Consider the following 18,981-nt stretch of genomic DNA (forward strand, 5'->3'; position numbering starts at 1 on the left):
TTTAGTAGAGACGGGGTTTCACCGTGTTGACCAGGATGGTCTCGATCTCTTGACCACGTGATCCACCCGCCTCGGCCTCGCAAAGTGCTGGGATTACAGGCGTGAGCCACCGCGCCCGGCCCTGAGCTCGTTTGTATAGGGTTGTTTTGTTTTTAAGTTCTTTATTAAGATGAAGTTGTTGAGAATGTTCTTTAGTTTTTTTTTTTTTGGATTACGTATCCTTCCAGAATGGGTTCTTTGCCACTTGTGTGCCCTGTTCATTTCTTCACCTTTTTTGTTCTTTCTTGCCTTTTATTCCGTGTGTGTGTGTGTGTGTGTGTGTGTGTGTGTGTGTGTGTGTTTCTTTTTGTCAGGCTGCAATACATGCACATACATGTTTCCTCTTGATAAGGGAGGCTCAGATAACTTATATGTGGTACTGATGGAAAATATTTTTAATACTCTACTCTTCTTACCCAAATTTGTTTTTCTCCTGAGCCCTAGTTTGAAAGCTGTATATTGTTGGAGTGGAGGGAAAGAGAAGGGAAAAGTGGTGATTCAGGGAGCCAGATGGGCTATTTGGCTTTTGGGCTCTGCTCTCTTGAAGTACCAACTATCTCCCCCTTGGGTCTGCCCAACTGCTTATGAATAAAAATCCTGTGCCTTGTGTGGGGACATTATTCAGCCTCAGACCTCTCATTTCTCTTTGTTCTGTGCCCTAGAATATGACCTGACCTTCTCCTTCCCAAAGCATGGAGATGGTTAAAACTTACTCTTGAAATTTTTTTGTTGACTTTTCCCTGTATTGCTTATTCATCCCTCAGCTACTTTTTGCCATTTTGGAAGGTATTTGTGATAAGTGTTTAGGATTTTGCAAACTATTTCCCTACAACCTCTTATTGGAGGTAGGGGTAGAGTTGGGAATGACCATAAATCACATAGAACTTTGTTTCTTATTTAGACTGTCAGTCTTCAAAATTTATGACAGGCACTTTTATATTTGGTTGCTGTTAATAAAATTTTGGCTTGTTTTATTTTTTATTTTCATTTTTTGTTTTATTAGGTTTTGAAGAAGGGAGATTCTGTAATCTAGCTCAGGTTTTCTCAATGTCAGCACAAATAACATTTTGGGTTGGATAATTATTTGTTGTGAGGGGATTGCCCTGTGCATTGTAGACTTCTACATACTAGATACCAGTAGCATTCCCCTAGTTGAAACAACCAAAAATATATTCAGACATTGCCAAATATTGCCAAGGGAGAAAAACAACCTGGTTTGAGAATCACTGATTAACTTTGTTCACTCATCTTTACTCTTCCTCCTAAATACCTATATCCAAATTTTAAATAGATCTTTCTCATATAGCCTGGCAAGTATTATATCAAAGAAAAATATCAGTTTTAGAATAAAGCTTTAATATACTCTTACATTTCAACTTAAGAGGCAAATATTAACAGGATTTATAAGCTATTTACTGGAATAAAAATCAATGAATTTTTAAAAATTACAAAATGATTTATGTATGTTAGATATTTTACTGAGTGAAAAAATTAATGCTTTTTAAAATGACATTGTTTGGAGTAGAGATACAGTAGATTTAATTTTCCCCCTCATTAATTAAAATCATGTTTTAGCCAAGAAAGTGAACAAAATTCTTATTGGCAATTCAGTTGTTTCCCGTTTTGGAGACTGACACTCTCCAGTTCTAAGCTAAATAATTGTCATGGTAAAGTAATTTCCTTGAAAAGGACGGACATTGATTCAGCCCCTGTTACTCACAAATCCTATTTCAGTCAAATTGGAAAACTATTAAGTTTTTGGGAAAAAATCAATAGATATCAGGAAACCATTAGATCTTGTGGCCCTTGCTATATCTTGCATGAGTAATCGCTGTAAACAGCTGACAGGTATTTCATTGTTGACACAGAGTTGATGCTTGGGGGACCACATCTTGTCAGAATAGGTGGACAGCTTTAGACATTGGAATGAGTTTGGTTATCCTTGTTTTTCTCCTATGCTGATTCTTTTAGACAGCCCTGTCACTAACTGGGCCTGTGATGCTTTGAAAAATCAAATACTTTCCTTGCTGTCAGTTTTCTTTTTCTTGTGTTGTGGCATACTAATCAGGGTATGTGGTTCGATACTGAACCAGTTTCTGTCAAAAACAAGTTTTAATTTATTATTTAGGCATAATTTTTCCTCAGACCCAGGTTTTATACAGTACTAAATAGTGTAAGAAATAATTAGTAATGCCATAGAGTATATAATTTTACTTCTAGTTCTATACATATTCCAAGTAAATTTTTTTTTGACAAGTGATTTTGGAATTATGGATGTTTTGTTTTCCTTTTCCTTTAGAGTGATAATTCACTATTTATGACCTGAATGATTATCATATTAAGAAGATGAGAAAATAAAAATAAGCCTGATGTGCATAAAGCCATACTGCTCAAATTGTTTGATAATATCCATTATTAAATTATTATGGCATTGGTGGAAGAATGATGTTTTGTTTGCATGTGATAAGAGTTGGTCTTTTTTAAAGGAAATAACAAGAGGGATAGAAATGGGATGGGTATAAATAGTAAAAGGTTCTATCACTGTAATTCCCTTTTACTATAAATAGTAAAAGTTTCTATCACCATAATTCCCATAAGAACATATATGTGTTTACCTGTTAATTTCATCAGGGCAAATTAAAGCATGGATAGAATCATGTTTCTCAGTGTGAAGAAATATTTTTATTTGATGAATATTATATATTTTCAGGTGCAGTGGCTTCTATGTTTTGGGTTGATGCTGAATTAGGGAGTGATATTTATCTTGATGGTAAGTTAAAAAACAATTTTCTCTCTTTTTTTTTTTTTTTTTTTTTTGAGACACAGTCTTGCTCTGTCACGCAGACTAGAGTGCAGCAGCGTGACCTCAGCTCACTGCAACCTCCGACTCCCAGATTCAAGCAATTCTCCTGCCTCAGCCTCCCAGGTAGCTGGGACTACAGGCTTACACCATCATTCCCAGCTAATTTTTGTATTTTTCGTAGAGACAGGGTTTCCCCGTGTTGGCCTGGCTGGTCTCGAACTCCTGACCTCAAGCAATCCATCAGCCTTGGCCCTCCAAAGTGCTGGGATTACAGTCATGAGCCATTGCACCCAGCCTCTTTTGTTTTTAAGTAAAATCTTTATGGTTAAGCTTATTTTTATTCATTCGTATTATAATTTTAATTCTTTGCATTGTTCTTTTTAGACTTTAGTTTAACGATGAAGTCTTTGTTCATGTAGGTTGAAAAACCCAAGACGGTGGTGGAACTGGATGTCACTCAACTCCCAATTTAGTGCTTCCACTAAGGTTTTCCTTAAAAAAAAAAATGCTATGTAGATTTTTGTGTTTCCTCTGTTGTTTGATTTATGCACTTAATATAATATTAGAGCCTTTTAATCTGCCAGGCAATATGAGGATCATATTTTTGCTCTCATTTTTCATTTAATATAAGAATTAAACACTCCCCCCTTACTTTACCTTAACACTTTTGGGCAGTATACTTTATAAACTTATATACATGATATGCCTTCATTTAAAATATGTTAGAAACTTCCTTAGTTAAGCAGCTATGTTTTCTCCATCCCTCTTTCCCTTTTTCAACTTTTGAAAAACCAGTCTTTTTATTTTTCAAAAGTAAGAATCATTAAGAATTTTAAGAATCATTAAGAAATTTTGGAATTACTAAGCTGGGTCCCATCATTGAGCTCTAATATATGTGGCATATAACTGGTTGAATTCCTTAGGCATAATTAAACTCATTCTGTTGTTATCAGTTATTCAGAGATTACTATATGAATTGGTAGCTTGGAAACTTAGGCATATGTTATGAAAAACATTTTTATGAGTTGGATATGGTGAGAGATGTCAGGAATAAGATATCCTAAGATGTCTCATTCTTTAGGCAATAATTTAAATGTTAAGAAAAGTCTTGCTTTTGATTATGTGAAAATAAACTAGAGATAACCTGTCTTGTGTGTTTGTCACATTTGACTGTGTTTTGAAATTTGACTTGTATTTTGGATGGTAAGCTTTTTAAGTGCCAAATGTTATTTTCTTATTTATTTAATTTTAAAATTTTATTTATTTTATATCTTCTTTAGTGCCTTAAAATAGTGCTAGTTACTCAGTATATATTTGAAATGCATTGACTTTTTACTGGAATTTAATTAAATGGCAGCATTGGCAAGAGAAAAAAACAGTACTTTCATTGGGTAGCATTTGTGAACTGAAATAGATTAGTTTTAATTTTCATTCTCAAGTATGGTTGCATAATATTAATAAACACTTTTTTAAAAAGGCGATTAAAATGTTTTTTCCTTTGTAGGTATCGTAACTATTGTGGATTCAAAATATGGATTAAAAGTGAGTCGAAAGATTGCTATGAGTGGCTAACGGTTGAGAGCTGGGAATATGGGGTTGATTGTATAATTTTCTTTATGTTTGTATCTGTAATTTTTTTTAACAAAAACCTTTTTCAAAAAAGTATCCTGAACAATAGATAAAATTTGTGTTTTAATTATTTGTGTTAAATATTTCTTTTCTATTACTCTGAGTTTGATTTGGTGATAAAATTTGGAATTACAGTTTGTAATAAGCACATGCGGTCAGGTTAAATTTTGGTATGTCTAACTCTTCACTAGGATTCAACCCCAATATTGTTAAGTTTTTCTGTTTTATAGAGGAAATTGAGCTTAATAAAGCATCTGAGATCTTATTTTTCTTGTTAAGTTGCTACTATACACACATTGGAAATGAGCTTTTAAAAAATATTGAAGACCTAGGTGATGGGTCTTCAATATTTAGGTGCAGCAAACCACCATGGCAGACATTTACCTCTGTAACAAACCTACACGTTCTGGACATGTACTCTGGAACTTAAAACTGAAAAAATACATATTGAAGAAAATCAGGATATGTACATAGGATTGGTAAGGAGAATTTCTCAATTAAAAGGCATCTTGCATCACTTCTTGGTCTTTTGGCTAAGATCAAGTGTAAAAGACATCCTGCTATGAATGTTTTTGTTAACTTCAAAGGTCTTTAAATGCATTTAAATGAGGTTTAATTTATAAAATGCATATAGTAAGATCTTTCAAAGTATATTGTTACATAAAGTAAAATGATATTTCTCAACTTCCCAAGTGAGATTTCAGTAAAGGCAGAAGAGAATGAAATAATTCCACCCACTGACCCAGTCCCAGTCTAAGCATATAGATAGGGCCCAAAGCACTAATTTCTTAGAAATTTCAATTCAGTGTTTAAAAATTTGTATCAATTTTGTATCCAACCTCATAATATATCTGAACTTGTTCTTTTTTTTTTTTTTTTTTTTTGAGACAGAGCCTCACTCTGTCTCCCAGGCTGGAGTCCCGTGGCATCATCTTGGCTCACTGCAACCTCCATTTCCCAGGTTCAAGTGATTCCCCTGTCCCAGCCTCCTGAGTAACTGGGATTGCAGGTGTGCACCACCATGCCCAGCTAATTTTGTATTTTTAGTAGAGATGGGATTTCACCATGTTGGCCAGCCTGGTCATGAACTCCTGACCTCAAGTGATCCACCAGCCTTGGCCTCCCAAAGTGCTGGGATTATAGGTGTCAGCCACTATGACCGGCCTGAACTTGTTAATTTTTAAGTTTGCTTTTTTTTTTTTTTTTCTAACTCTTTGCTGAAATTATACTCTAAGGGAATATATCAGGCTTGTCCAATAGCTACCAATATCTCTTCACTGGGCCTTCTCTCCATTGTGGATAGAGTGCCCTAATTTGAAAAGTTTGGAAGAGAATTCCTTTTTTAGAGTTTAAAAATCTCAATTTATGAATTTATGAATATAATTTAAGAATCAAAGAATGATCCCAAATACAGTATTACACTTTCACTCAGAAAAATTCCGAAACTGTTGGAAATGACATTTCTTGCAAAATGCTTATTGAGGTAGCAAAAAACACCCCAAGTTATTTACTTTCAATGTTTATTACAGGCATGTTTATATCCATCTCTCCAGAAATTTATGACAAAATTTGATATGTGACAGATAACTGCTAAGACATTTTGGGTTTTTGTTTTTGATAGACTTAAAATGCCATACTGAAATTCAAACTGTTTATATATTTCATGATTATAGAAATAATTTTCTATGTATAGTTGGGTATGGAGAATTGTTAAGTAGAATCTTTTATCAGCATGATAAAGGCCAAAAAAAACAAAGCAACATTCTGAATAATGCAAACGCAGTAAACGTTTAACCTCCTGCCACCTTGATAAAACCTCTTTAATTATTAAATCAATATACCTACACAAAACTGACACACTGTCAGGGTAATGGAAACTTTAGATTTTCTAAGTCGGATGCCAGATAAATAACTTTGCCTTGATATAAAGAATTTGCCAACTTGTTCAATTCCTCTGGTTGCAAAGCTTGACCTCAGTAGCTGCTTGTGATTCACAGAATTCTGAGGCAGTACAAGTAATGACACTTGGATAATAGGCAGCAATTTAAGGGTGTCATGCTTCACAGAGCCAGCCCATCACAAGTAAAGCTGAGAAATGGTACCCTGTGGCCGGCCAGCCAAATTGAAACTGAAGTGGTAATTGATATCATGGGGTATCACTCTAATGGGATTGTCACCCATTGATCTGAAATATTCATTTTTTAATCATAGGCAAAGAATTGGACAACTTAAAATGACAGCTCTCTATTCTCAGGACTTGACACCTAGGGTACTGACATTGTTCTTTTCAGTTCTACAAATGTGACAGCATTTAATGCAATAGAAGCAATGAATGAAGTTACCCAGAAAAGGTCAAGTGAGAGGTTTCTTCTTGATTCCTCTGTTGTATTGCACAATCTGTTGAAACAATTCAGTCAGAAAACAGTTTGGCTTGGAAAAGGCCAGAACAATAATAGACTGACATTATGCAATAATTTTTAAAAAACTAAAATAGTGTTAGGTCTGTAACCAATCCATCTGAAAGAAATAGTTCCTGCTGCTGCGTTTAAAAAATGACATCAGACATCTTTGACACTAGATTTATTTCCACTCTGGTCAACAGCAGTGTTCTTTCATAGCCAATGTTTTAAGATAGTTTTTTCTTTTCTTTCTTTCTCTCTTATTGGTCCAGCTTCTTTCTTTATTTCTGCAGAAAAGGATACCCTATAGCCCTTCATGAAGTTATGCCTACAGTGGTGTTATTTCAGAGTTCCTTTGTTTCTCTCCCTAACCACCAGCATTACTGAGGTATAATTGACAAGTAAAAATTATAATATATTTAAGGTATACAATATGTGAATTACATTATAAAACAATCAAGCTAGTTAACATATCTATCACTTCACGTTGTTACCATTTTGGTAAGAACAATTAAGATCTATCTCTTAACAGATTTCAAGTATAAAATAGAGTTAACTGTAGTCATGGTGTGGTAATTAGCTCTCCATGACTTATGCATCCTGCATAACTGAAACTTTGTAATCTGTGACCAACATCTCACATCACTCCCCTTTTTCTCCTTTGTTTCTTGTGATGAGTTAAATTGGTGTTTTGAACCTTAGCCTTTTGAATATGTTGGATTAATTAGTACCAAAATTATTTTTGTATTTTTGATATATAAGCAAAAGCCACAGTTCTTAAGCAGAGATAAGAAGTACTTTGGACACCTATGTAATATAAAATATTTTTAAAGATGTTTTGCAAAAATTTTTCCTTCATTATACAGTTAGAAATTTCCATTTTGTTTTATTTTATAAATGAAAGTCATCTGACTTAATGAGCAAATGGTATATAATGTATTATTGGAGAATGTTCTTTTGAATGGAAGACATTGGTTTTAAACTTTGTGCAGAGTTTGGGGAAGGTAGGAAGTCACATGAGGGAAATGTAGGGCTGATGTCTAAAGAAAATAAATGTTAGGCCGGGCGCGGTGGCTCAAGCCTGTAATCCCAGCACTGTGGGAGGCCGAGGCGGGTGGATCACGAGGTCAAGAGATCGAGACCATCCTGGTCAACATGGTGAAACCCCGTCTCTACTAAAAATACAAAAAATTAGCTGGGCATGGTGGCGTGTGCCTGTAATCCCAGCGACTCAGGAGGCTGGGGCAGGAGAATTGCCTGAACCCGGGAGGCGGAGGTTGCGGTGAGCCGAGATCGCGCCATTGCACTCCAGCCTGGGTAACAAGAGTGAAACTCCGTCTCAAAAAAAAAAAAAAAAAAAAAAAAGAAAATAAATGTTAGTTTGCACTTATTTTTTTAAATGTTTGTTTAGCTTTCCTATGTGTTTATAACAGGACGTTTATCTCTTCTGCTATAATTGTACATGATTACATAGAATTTTAATAGAGTTGTAAATATTGGCAGGCTTTCATTAGGGGTGATTTTCATTTATTTTTATATTTGATACTTTCTGACTGCCTGGAGGTAGTAAAATGTTGATCTATCACTGTTAGTTTTGAGTGAAGAATTCTAATACTTTGGAGAAGTAAATGCATTTAAAACATTATACATTACTGTGTGAAACTACCATTTTATTAGTTACACTTAGGTATGAAAATGCAGAAACAAATCTGTAGTTCTTCCGTCACATCATTTTTATGCCTCACAAACTCATAGCCAAATAGCCCCAAATTCATATGTAAAAAAAAAGCTTCCATAAGGTCAATAACACAGTATCTTGAAAAATTTCAGTTTAAAAAGAATTTTCAGTAATATGGGATCATTCAGAGGCAGATGCCTTGTGAAAAATATATTATTGTTAAGTAGATTTACTGCTTAATGGGAGGAGATTTGTTGTTGCATGTTATATGGCATTTTTCATATAACATCTTTTACATATCCCTGTCAACAAGTAGGAGGTGTTAACTACAATTCATTCAACAAATATTTGTTGAGCCTATGTGTCTAACAGACTATTCCAAGGTCTGTTAACAGGCTTATTTTCTAGAGGCAGAGTATATAATTATAGGACTTGTTATACCTCAGGCCAAGATGAATTATGGAAAAAATATTAAACTTGGTCTTTTGGCATGAAATGATTTTCGATACAATAATTTCCAAGTTCTGTGACTTCCATAATTGTAGAGTGGGTTTGTAGTTGAACTAGATTGTGCCTAAAGTAGAAGTATCATTGCTATGATTTTATTTCAGTTTTGTTTTCTTCAAAATAGAATTTGCTAAACTTTTAGTAGAAAAAATGTTTCCTCTGCAGACCTAACCAAGCATATTAAATTATTACCTGCTTGCTCTTAGGTTCCAAACTATTCAGATACTCCTAATGATCATCTCCCTATACTGGCTTGATTCTGATATATGATTATTAACATTTTTGTAACACTGTACGGAGACTGATTTTATGTGACATAAAAGGTTTCACAAAGACTTTAAAATTGTGTTCATTTTAATTGTATTAGTATGTTTTCAATTAAAAAAAAATAGCCCCTGTGATTTTATATAAAATATAGTATCCTATGATTATAAGGGTGTTAGATTTAGTTTCTTCTTTTATAAATGAAAATAGCTACTTTCCATAATTGTTATGAAAACTAATGAGAAAATGTATATAATAATTTATAAAGTAAAATTCAAAGATTTAATAATTTATAAAATTGACTTCAAATATGAAGAGTATTACTACAGTCCAGTTGCCTCTAAACCTCAGTAGGCAGCTTTTTATTGTGACAGGAAACCTCTATTGAGGTTTGAGGTGATGAAGGTGAAAAATGTAATTTTAGAGAAGCAGCTTGTGGTGTGGCATTGATAACTTTAGGGCTGTAAATAGGATTATGGGAAAAAAAGACAAAAAAAACCTTGCCTCCAGAGAGATGAAAACTATCACATGGGCTCTAAGTCAGTGTCAAAATATTTTTTTTGGAGCTAGCCTGACTCTGGAGAGGTCAGTAAAATAAACAGTTGCACTGAGAGGCTAGATTAGTGAGTATGGGTTTCAAAATGATAAACGGCTTTTGGGCTAGAATCAGGGCTGAATTAGCCCTCCCACCACTTTTTTGTTTTGAGAGTGTTTGAAGGGCCTAGAACTGAGTTCACATGGTGCATGATTGTGGTCTGGGGAGTAGGGAAGTATATTAGATTCTAATATGGGGGTGGGTGTGAAGGGAAGTATATTAGATTTTAAGAAAATATATTTCAGTGGTTATGCTTTTTTAAAATAAGTAATAATGAGTATTTAGAACAAGAACAGTTTTGTAAGAAGAAAAATGCCTAAATCTGAACTGTAATCTGCTATGTTTTTATGACATGTAAATCAAAGGTGTTTTCCTTTTAAGTGAAAGAAAAGGTCAAGAGTATGAAATCCTAAGCCCTCTTCCTCCCCGCATAAAACCCTACAGGTTCACTGTAGAAAAAAATTGCAAGTGGGGAAGAAAAATGCTTTCAGATAGAAAAGTTAGTTCTGAATTTGTGTACTTAAGTAACAGTAGTTGAAGTTTTTATTAGATGCAAGAAGATGCCTCTAAAGTAAAATCCTTTGTGTTAACATTTGATTTTGTATTGTATTATAGTAACTTTATTCAAACTTTTTTTTGTTTAGCATTTAACAGAAGAAAAACCTGATGGACTTATCAATGAAGCTACTAGGTATTCATATTTAAAGTATATATTGATTGCTGGCTAATTGGAAAGAGAAAAATCACTAAGATGAAAACCAAAAGCAAATTAAGAAATTTTAAAACATAGTCAAGGCGAATTTATTTTCTTTTTTCTCATAGTTGAATTATTGCTATCTGTTATGATCTGTTAACTTTTACTTGAAGTCATTTTTGTTGTAGCATAAAGTAAATGCTGGACACAGAAGTTCTGTAATTTTGAGGAACTCGGGAAATATTAACATTTAAAAATATTTTCTTGAAAAAAAAATATTTTCTTGTTATATAATTTCTTTGTGATTGAAGATTATAAAAAATAGATAGGTGTCTCAGTGCCTTTAATAGTAGTTCATTGATTTCAGTATATACTGTTATTCAGAAAAATAGAGGAACAAATATGAAAATAGTTTTAATTTGGCATTAAAACATTTTTTGTTTAAACACTTTTATGTTTCTAATTTATTTGTCTTTAGACTTAGAAATATTTAAATTAGTTTGCCTGCCCTAAGCATATTCTTACTAATAGGATAAAGGTAAGATAGATGACTAAATACGCTGCTGGGTTTGCAAGTGAGACCCTCGGGGATTTGCTAAAGACTACAAATAAGCAATTTATTCCCAATCATTTTCGAGTATGGCACTCTGTTGTTGTGTAATGCTGCTTAAACACTGCGTTTGGTATAGGATTCAAATCAGAATGAACTTAAATATTTTTGTAAATTTTTTTCTTATGAAAATACAGTTATAAAAAAATAAGTCAAATAGAAAATAGCAAAATTGAATTGTTATGTACATACTGTTTTTTATGAAACAGTACTTTTTTTTTATGTTATGAAACCTGCTTTTTCAGTGAACTAAAGTTAATTAAGTTTTGAGAATTTAGTTGTATTCTCTGAGATATAGCTTAAGACCCTGAAGAATTGAGCAAAATTGGAAGAATTTCCAGTTTTACTATCCTGTTAATAGAAGATAGAGCTTCTGATTATTATCATCTACTTTGTTATCTAGCAGTTAGCATGGGTTCTTTACAGAGATAATATACAGTATATTTATAGTGATAAAGAAGACATTTGTGTAATATCCTGATATGTCTTCTGAAGTATACCTTATTATTATTATTATTTTTTTTAAGAAATGGAGTGTTGCTTTGTTGCCTAGGCTGGACTTGAACTCCTGGGTTTAATTAAGGTATCCTCCCTCCTTAGCCTCCTAAGTAGCTAGGACTACAGGTGTGTTGTACCATGCCCAGCTCTGAAGTACGGTTTTTAAAAACCTGTTTAACAATGAGAACACATGGACACAGGGAAGGGAGCACTACACACTGGGGTCTGTTGGGGGGAAATAGGGGAGGAACAGTGGGGGGTGGGGAATTGGGGAGTTATAGCATGGGGAGAAATGCCAGATATAGGTGATGGGGAGGAAGGCAGCAAATCACACTGACACCTGTGTACCTATGCAACAATCTTGCATGTTCTTCACATGTACCGCAAAACCTAAAATGCAATAAAAAAAAATAATTTAAAAAAAACCTGTTTAATATAGTTTTTAGTATTAAATGAACTTATTCTATTTCTTTGAAAATTATGGCAAATATTAGAAGAAATATTTTAGTACATAAACTGCTTATTTTTACCATATTGGATGTTTGAATTTTGTGCTTTTTTTAAAAAATTTTCTTTTTTTTTATGCTTTTCTTTACAAAGAAAATTATGAGTTGAAAATCATTCTTTTGATTGTAAACTTTTTGAGACTTATCTTTCTAGCACAAGAATAGCAAGTAAGAGAACTTAGAAAATACTTTTTGAATGGGTAATGTGAAATCTGAACTTGTATAGTGATGAATACAATTCATTCACGTTGAAAAATTAGTGGATTAGGAGTAAACTGAATCACTATAGAGCAACTATATAATTCTTAACTGATATGTTGATCTGCATGAGGTGTTTTTATTTTTAATTTGTTAACATTTCTCTTTTGATATATTAATCTGCATAAGGCATGTCTATTTAAAATTTCTTAACATTTCCTTTTGTTCGCCATTTTAGGCAAGTTGCTTTGGCAGATATCATTCTCATCAATAAAACAGACTTGGTTCCAGAAGAAGATGTGAAGAAATTAAGAACAACAATTAGGTACAAAATGATAAGTGTGTTAAGTGCCTACAGATCCATATTGTACAACTCAGAATATTTTTTACCATGACAGTTGCCCTATAGAAACTTAAGGTTTAAGGTTGACCTGCTTCAAGAACCATTAGGGAATCACATATGTTGTTGTTGGCTAATTGACTTTTATATAAATAGCAGTACATAAAATTAGTCCCCAGAGCTTGCAGAATATATTTCACAGTTAATATACTGATTTTCAGGGTCCTCTTACTCCATCCTTTTCCTGTCTTCTCTTTGATTCTTTCCTAATGTCAGTCTTCCCTAACTCTACCCAGGATGGTTAATTCCTTTTCCCATGGATGCATCCTGCCAGTTCCTGTCTTTACTCGTAATACATTCTCACTCTGCCAATCTCTGAAATCTTTCTTGTTTTGTTTTTTTGTTTCTTTTAAAAAACAATTTATTCTATGGAGCCTATTCTATCTCTGTCTTCCCCACTCCTAAGTGAAGTCTTTCCTGACTCAGTGGGTCTCACTTTTCCCTGAACTCTCATTGACGTCATCTTCCTTAACTGGAAACCACACCTTGTCTCCTAGCTTGCTTTAATATCTTCTTTGTCCATAGCCAAGGCTGATCAGCATACGACAATCAGAATAATATGATTGATGCTCAAATATATGTTAACAGTCGTTTTCCTGACTGTTCTGGAGACTCCCATTCCTTTTGAAAACAAAGATGTCTTTTTTAAATGAATTTATAGTTCAGAGACTTTTTGAATTATTTTGTAAGACCTGAACTATTAATAAAAGCCCTATACAGAGACATTTGGTAGCTATTATTATTGGTTATCTTTAACGTATACAGTGTTTTCAGCAGGATGACTCAAAATTACTATTCTTAGTATTTATAAGTTCTGACATCAGAGTTTAAATCTGTCATCTCAGTTCATATAGTATATATTATAAATTGAATCATATAGTATGTATTATAAATTGAATCATTGCAAATAGGAGATTATTTGCAATGATTAATGATTGTAGAACCTAAAGTGCAATTAAAAAAATATATAGTAAACATAACCAAATACTTAAAAATAAATAAATGAAAGATGGATTAGCAATAAAAAAAAGAAAGAAATTCATATTTTTTCCACATATTTAGTCTTACTTTAATAGCAATTGTCCTTAAACTTTACTATAAAAAAAGTATAATGTCTCCATGTGGAGGGTAGGTATTGTTGCACAGTGTTGAAGATCACGGACCTTGGAATTTGCTTGGGCTCTAATCCTTGGTCTGTTTCTCATTGTGTTCTTAGGGACCCTGTTTACCCTTTTAAAGCCTCCTCTGTAAAAGGTATAATGCTTATCTCATAAGTTTGCTTTCAGTATTACATGAGACTATGTTAGTAAACTTTGCACAGTGCTGACACATAGTTAAATGCTCTGTTAGCTATTATGTAGGTTTTTTTCTTAGCTTACCTAATGAGTTCAAGGTATAGTAAATAAGGGAAGAAAAAAAAGATGGATGATATTTTTGAAAACTGATGAAATTTTGAAACCACTGATTTTGGAAAGGTGAAAGTGATGAAGATTGCCTTTACATTTTTTGACACTGGTCTTCTAATCTTGTTTCTCTTTTCAAAAATCTTGTGCACCATTGTGATTGCTAAGAACCCAGTCTACTTAGCAAACGTTTTTGGCATAAAAGGAATGATGATTATTACTTGGCTTTTATATCCTTATATAGACTAGCTAAATCTCTGACACTGACAATATTGACTATTAGCCAGCTTGTTAACAGTACTAGAAATGAATTTGGAGGAAGCAGTTTAATAAATTACATACTCGTTTGGCTTTTACTTGTACTCCGTTTATATCAGACTTGTGACTGACTCAGAATCATATTTGAGGAGTTGAAAAAAGGCTAACATATTTGAGAGGAAATAGCCATCAGTCTATAGAGTATATTCAAAAAAGAAGATTAAGAGTTTTGTAAAATAGTGAAGAGACTTGCCTCAGAATCTTTATATTTGGGAAGCCTTACTCATGAGAACAAGCTTGAACAAGTAGCAAGTATCTTGGAACCTGGGTTGTGTGACTTAGAATTACTGTGAATACCAAGGGCAGACTAGGGGCAAAGCTACTTCTAATTAGTTTTTTATTTTTAATGTATATATAACCATTTCTACCAGAAAGTGGCCACCATGAAAATTCTGAGTGTCTACTAATTTTTAAGAACTCTAAAATAACTACTTACGAATGATTTTTTTTCTAAAGTGAAGCATCTTTTTATTAATCACAGAGTAGCCCTTAATTGGGCAGTTGTGCGGATTTTTGCATATATGTTTTCTTGATGGATGAGTGGAATATACATGATTTATGGTTTAAAGGAAAATAATAAATTATTTTTAAAAGTAAGTTTTGTTTTTCTGTTTTTAATTTTTTTCTGTTTGCAGATGTATTTGTGTATGTATGCTTATTTCCTGTTTTAGAAATAATGAACCTCGTATACTTTTTTAAAAAGTTAATTTTTACTTTTAAACTTTGTCTTCCTCATTTATTATTTATTTCAGATCCATAAATGGAGTAGGACAAATCTTAGAAACACAAAGATCAAGGTACTTTTTCAAAGCTATTTCTAATATTATATTAACAACAAATAATTTTAGTTATTAATAAACATTAAGTAATTGATAAATATGCTTGATTTTAATATAAGAAAGACTTGTGTATTTTAAAAAGAGTTGGATCCAAAATGTTGTTTCAAATGATCTCAATAAGTTAATTTGGCATATTTAGCTAGTACATTTGCCTGTCTTTAAAACTAAGATTACAAAGCCATCATAACACTGTGTTACTGTGTTTTTGCTTAATGAGGAAGAAAAGACTTTCAAACACTTGAGAGGGTAACTCAGTACAGAAATCTGAAAAGGTATATTGAGAAATCTTATCTTAATTCGAAGTGTTTAAACAGCTTTAAAAAATTTTTTTTAAACCTTCTTAATGTTTCATAGTTGCCAAAAAATATGTCATGTAGAAACACATAGTCTTTACCTTGAAGTTCCTGACAAATTATTTTATTAAATTTTGATATCCATTTTCTCTAGGTTCTGTTCCTAAAACATCTGTGAAGCGTATTTCTGTAGATTAAACTCTGTTTTCCACTGAGTGCTATCATAATTTCAGAAAATTTCTGTGCAGGGTATTTTGTTAAGCTCATTTTTTTTTTTTTTTTTGATGAGAAAGACTCAGCAGCTGATAGACCCAGCAACAGGCAGCCAGGAGCTCTGAGGCTCACTGCTGGCAGTCTAGTGCCACCCAGTTCCTACTTGAGAGACCCTTTCTTTGGAAGTACAGCAGAGGCCTTAGGTGAGTGGTTTGTCTGCTATGGCAGAGATTAGAGGTGCTGACAGACTGCCATTCGTGTTAGGCAGTAACAGCAGCAGCTGCTTATATGCAAGCAAACAGCTGGGGAATTAATTTGGTATGCATTCTCAAGAGCCACTCATCTATCTGCTGGCAGAGGTAGCAGAAGAATGCCCTTAGTGTAAGTCCTCTACAACCATATACCAAAGGTGCTCCCTGCATTTCAAATTCCACTGTAGAAAGTCTCTGATAATCTCACTCATACCATGAACCATTCCTCAGTGTCTGTCCTCTTCCTGTTAGAGTTCTGCAATTCCTTTCTCCTTTTCTCCTCTTTACAAAATGATACACAGACAACTGCATAATACTTAAACAAGCTTTTAAAAATCATGCCCATAAATAGCTGTGGTTCTGTCATAGCATTTATTCAGTTCATAACATTTTAATTCAGTTTTCTTCTTTTGTTAGTTTTCATTTCAGAAATATCCATGTCCTGAATAAAGGTGTCATCTTGATTAGTTTGTTAATGTAACAATTTAGTTTATTTGACATTTCTAACTTTTATTAATTTAGTTTTGTTGTTTGTTTTTTGAGACGGAGTCTTGCTCTGTCACCAGGCTGGAGTGCAGTGGCGTGATCTCGGCTCACTGCCACCTCCGCCTCCCGGGTTCAAGCCATCCTTCTGCCTCAGCCTCCTGAGTAGCTGGGACTATAGGCAGGCACCACCATGCCCAGCTAATTTTTTGTATTTTTAGTAGAGATGGGGTTTCACCATGTTGGCCAGGATGGTCTCAATCTCTTGACCTTGTGATCCGCCTGCCTTGGCCTCCTAAAGTGCTGGACTTACAGGCGTGAGCCACCATGCCTGGCTTCCAACTTTTATTTCTAACATTTGCTTTATTATAGAACAATAAATATGCAATGATTGATTTTTGTTACTTCAAGTGGATGAGTGAGCAAGTGACTAAAATCTTTCTTCTTCTGTTTCTTCAGTGTATGGTGCTTGCCAGTGCATCTGAGAATCTAGTGACTTTCTGAAATAGTACTTCCTCGTTGTGAGGACTGAAGTTGGGTTAGAATCCTTTTCAGTAAAGATCAGGTGTCCTGAGTAGAATTCTTACTATTGGGTCCTGAATCTTATATTAAATATTCCCTCAAATTCCTTGAGGCACAGCATCTTGAGCTTACTAGTTTAGAAACGAGATTTGGTTAACAAAGTAGTAAAAGTCACTCTTTTCTGTCAATTAATTTGCCAAACTGGCTGCTATGCATTTCATAGTATTTTAAGGACTATTTAAGCAATGGATAAGGCAAAAACTCTGCCTTTAAGGAAAGGCAGGGGAAACAGAAGCAAACAAGCAAAAAGGCAACATGTTAGATATTAATATTAGTATAAGAATTTTAAAAGCACAGAGTTCTATAAGAATAGGAAAATAGAGGAATAACTATTCAACTTTTCTTGATGAAGAGGGAGGAAAATACTGACGAAGAAGGCAGTCATTGATCTGAGTCTTAAAGAATGAATACGGCTTTTACAGATGGACTAGAGTAGGAACAACTTTCTAGGTTTAAGGAAGATTTTGTGTTCCAGAGACCTGTGAATATTTTAGAATGGCTAGAAAACTTGGTATTATATAGCACAGAAAAAGTGATGTGACTGAAGAGATAGAGAACTTACCACAAAGGGTCTTGAATGCCATGATACATAGCTTAGATTTTCTTCTGTAGGCAGCAAGGAATTAGTGGAGGATTTTATTATTAGTCATATATTATTAATTAAGTTCACAATAATAAACTTACTATTGGCCAACTCTGTTTTGGTTTTCCTCTATTCAGTCTACTTACATTTCCAAAAATTAAGAAAAAGACTAGAGAAGATTAAAATGGTACATCTTCTAATCTTTTACTCCTACTTCTGAAATCTATATGGTTCACTATAACTTCCATTTGCTACTAAATCAACTTAAGTCTTACCAATAAGGCAATGCTACACACTATTCCTTTTCCTTAATCGTAACTACTCAAGGTGAGCCTCTTTTCTTCACATACTTATAGTAGTTTATTGTCAGCACTTGTCAGCCACACAGTGGTAAAATAATTAAAATTTTTTTAAAAAACAATAGAACAAAATTCTTCACTCATTTAAGGCATATGACTGGAAAACTAATTTTCATGGCATCAATTTAATTTCCTCCTTTGGCGATAAAACCATCAGAAATCTACAGTTTGCATTATAGATACTGGATGCCTATGTTGGCTGGTGCACCCCATTTGTGAGACTCACTGGAGTTTGAAGAACTGACCGTTAGAAAATACCCCTAGAGTAGCAGCTGCAGTTTCAGCCCCACCTTGGAGAGCCAAAACCCTCTTTGTTTTCACTCTCCTGTCCTTGGTCTTAGGCTACTTAAAGCAGACTTTAGACTTAGGGAAAATTGAAAGCAGTTTTTGTAGGAAAAACATTAAGTTCAAGAAATTAGGAGAAAAAAGTACTTTTGAAGCTTTATCTTTCCCCTTTTTGTTCACTTCATTCTCTTACTCCTTTTTAAAATGCTGGTAATGGTCTTTTTTTTTTTTTTTTTTTGGCTATTTTAATGCTTTGGAAATTTTCTTTTGTTTTTTTCTCCAAAGGGGGAAATTAATTTGATGCCATGGAAATTAGTTTTCCAGTCATATGCCTTCAATGAAGAATTTCTTTTTCATGATGGTACTAAATTTGGGGAAAGCTATGGAAACTTTCATCTGGAAGCTTAGACTTTTTCTCTTTATTGAAAATTTGGTGAGAGACTTGGGTATTTTGTTATTTTCTGCAAAAGAGCGTAATTTGCTGTACAGATCTAATATTGGTTCTTTTTTAGAAATACGGAAAGAATTTGGATATACAGCAGAATTACCTCT

At 33.6% G+C, this 18,981-nt stretch overlaps 1 protein-coding gene across 5 annotated transcripts in view; it reads left to right on the forward strand.

Annotated features, from left to right (window-relative positions):
* The window catches only part of CBWD3 (COBW domain containing 3), a 72,152-nt gene that overhangs the window by 36,855 nt on the left and 16,316 nt on the right, over nucleotides 1-18,981 (forward strand). For 3 of the 5 annotated variants that reach the window (XM_037743815.1, XM_017543414.2, XM_017543416.2), the window contains exons 5-9: nucleotides 2,750-2,809; nucleotides 4,347-4,384; nucleotides 10,559-10,605; nucleotides 12,659-12,745; nucleotides 15,294-15,338. In XM_037743815.1, the coding sequence (XP_037599743.1) occupies nucleotides 2,750-2,809; nucleotides 4,347-4,384; nucleotides 10,559-10,605; nucleotides 12,659-12,745; nucleotides 15,294-15,338 (277 nt within the window). Of the gene's footprint in view, nucleotides 1-2,749; nucleotides 2,810-4,346; nucleotides 4,385-7,171; nucleotides 7,259-10,558; nucleotides 10,606-12,658; nucleotides 12,746-15,293; nucleotides 15,339-18,981 lie in introns of those variants that run through there. The other 2 variants (XM_037743816.1, XM_017543418.1) reach the window with 2 other exon arrangements.

The sequence above is a fragment of the Cebus imitator genome, unplaced genomic scaffold (genome assembly GCF_001604975.1).
Source record: "Cebus imitator isolate Cc_AM_T3 unplaced genomic scaffold, Cebus_imitator-1.0 Scaffold155, whole genome shotgun sequence".
NCBI classification, from domain to species: Eukaryota; Metazoa; Chordata; class Mammalia; order Primates; family Cebidae; genus Cebus; species Cebus imitator.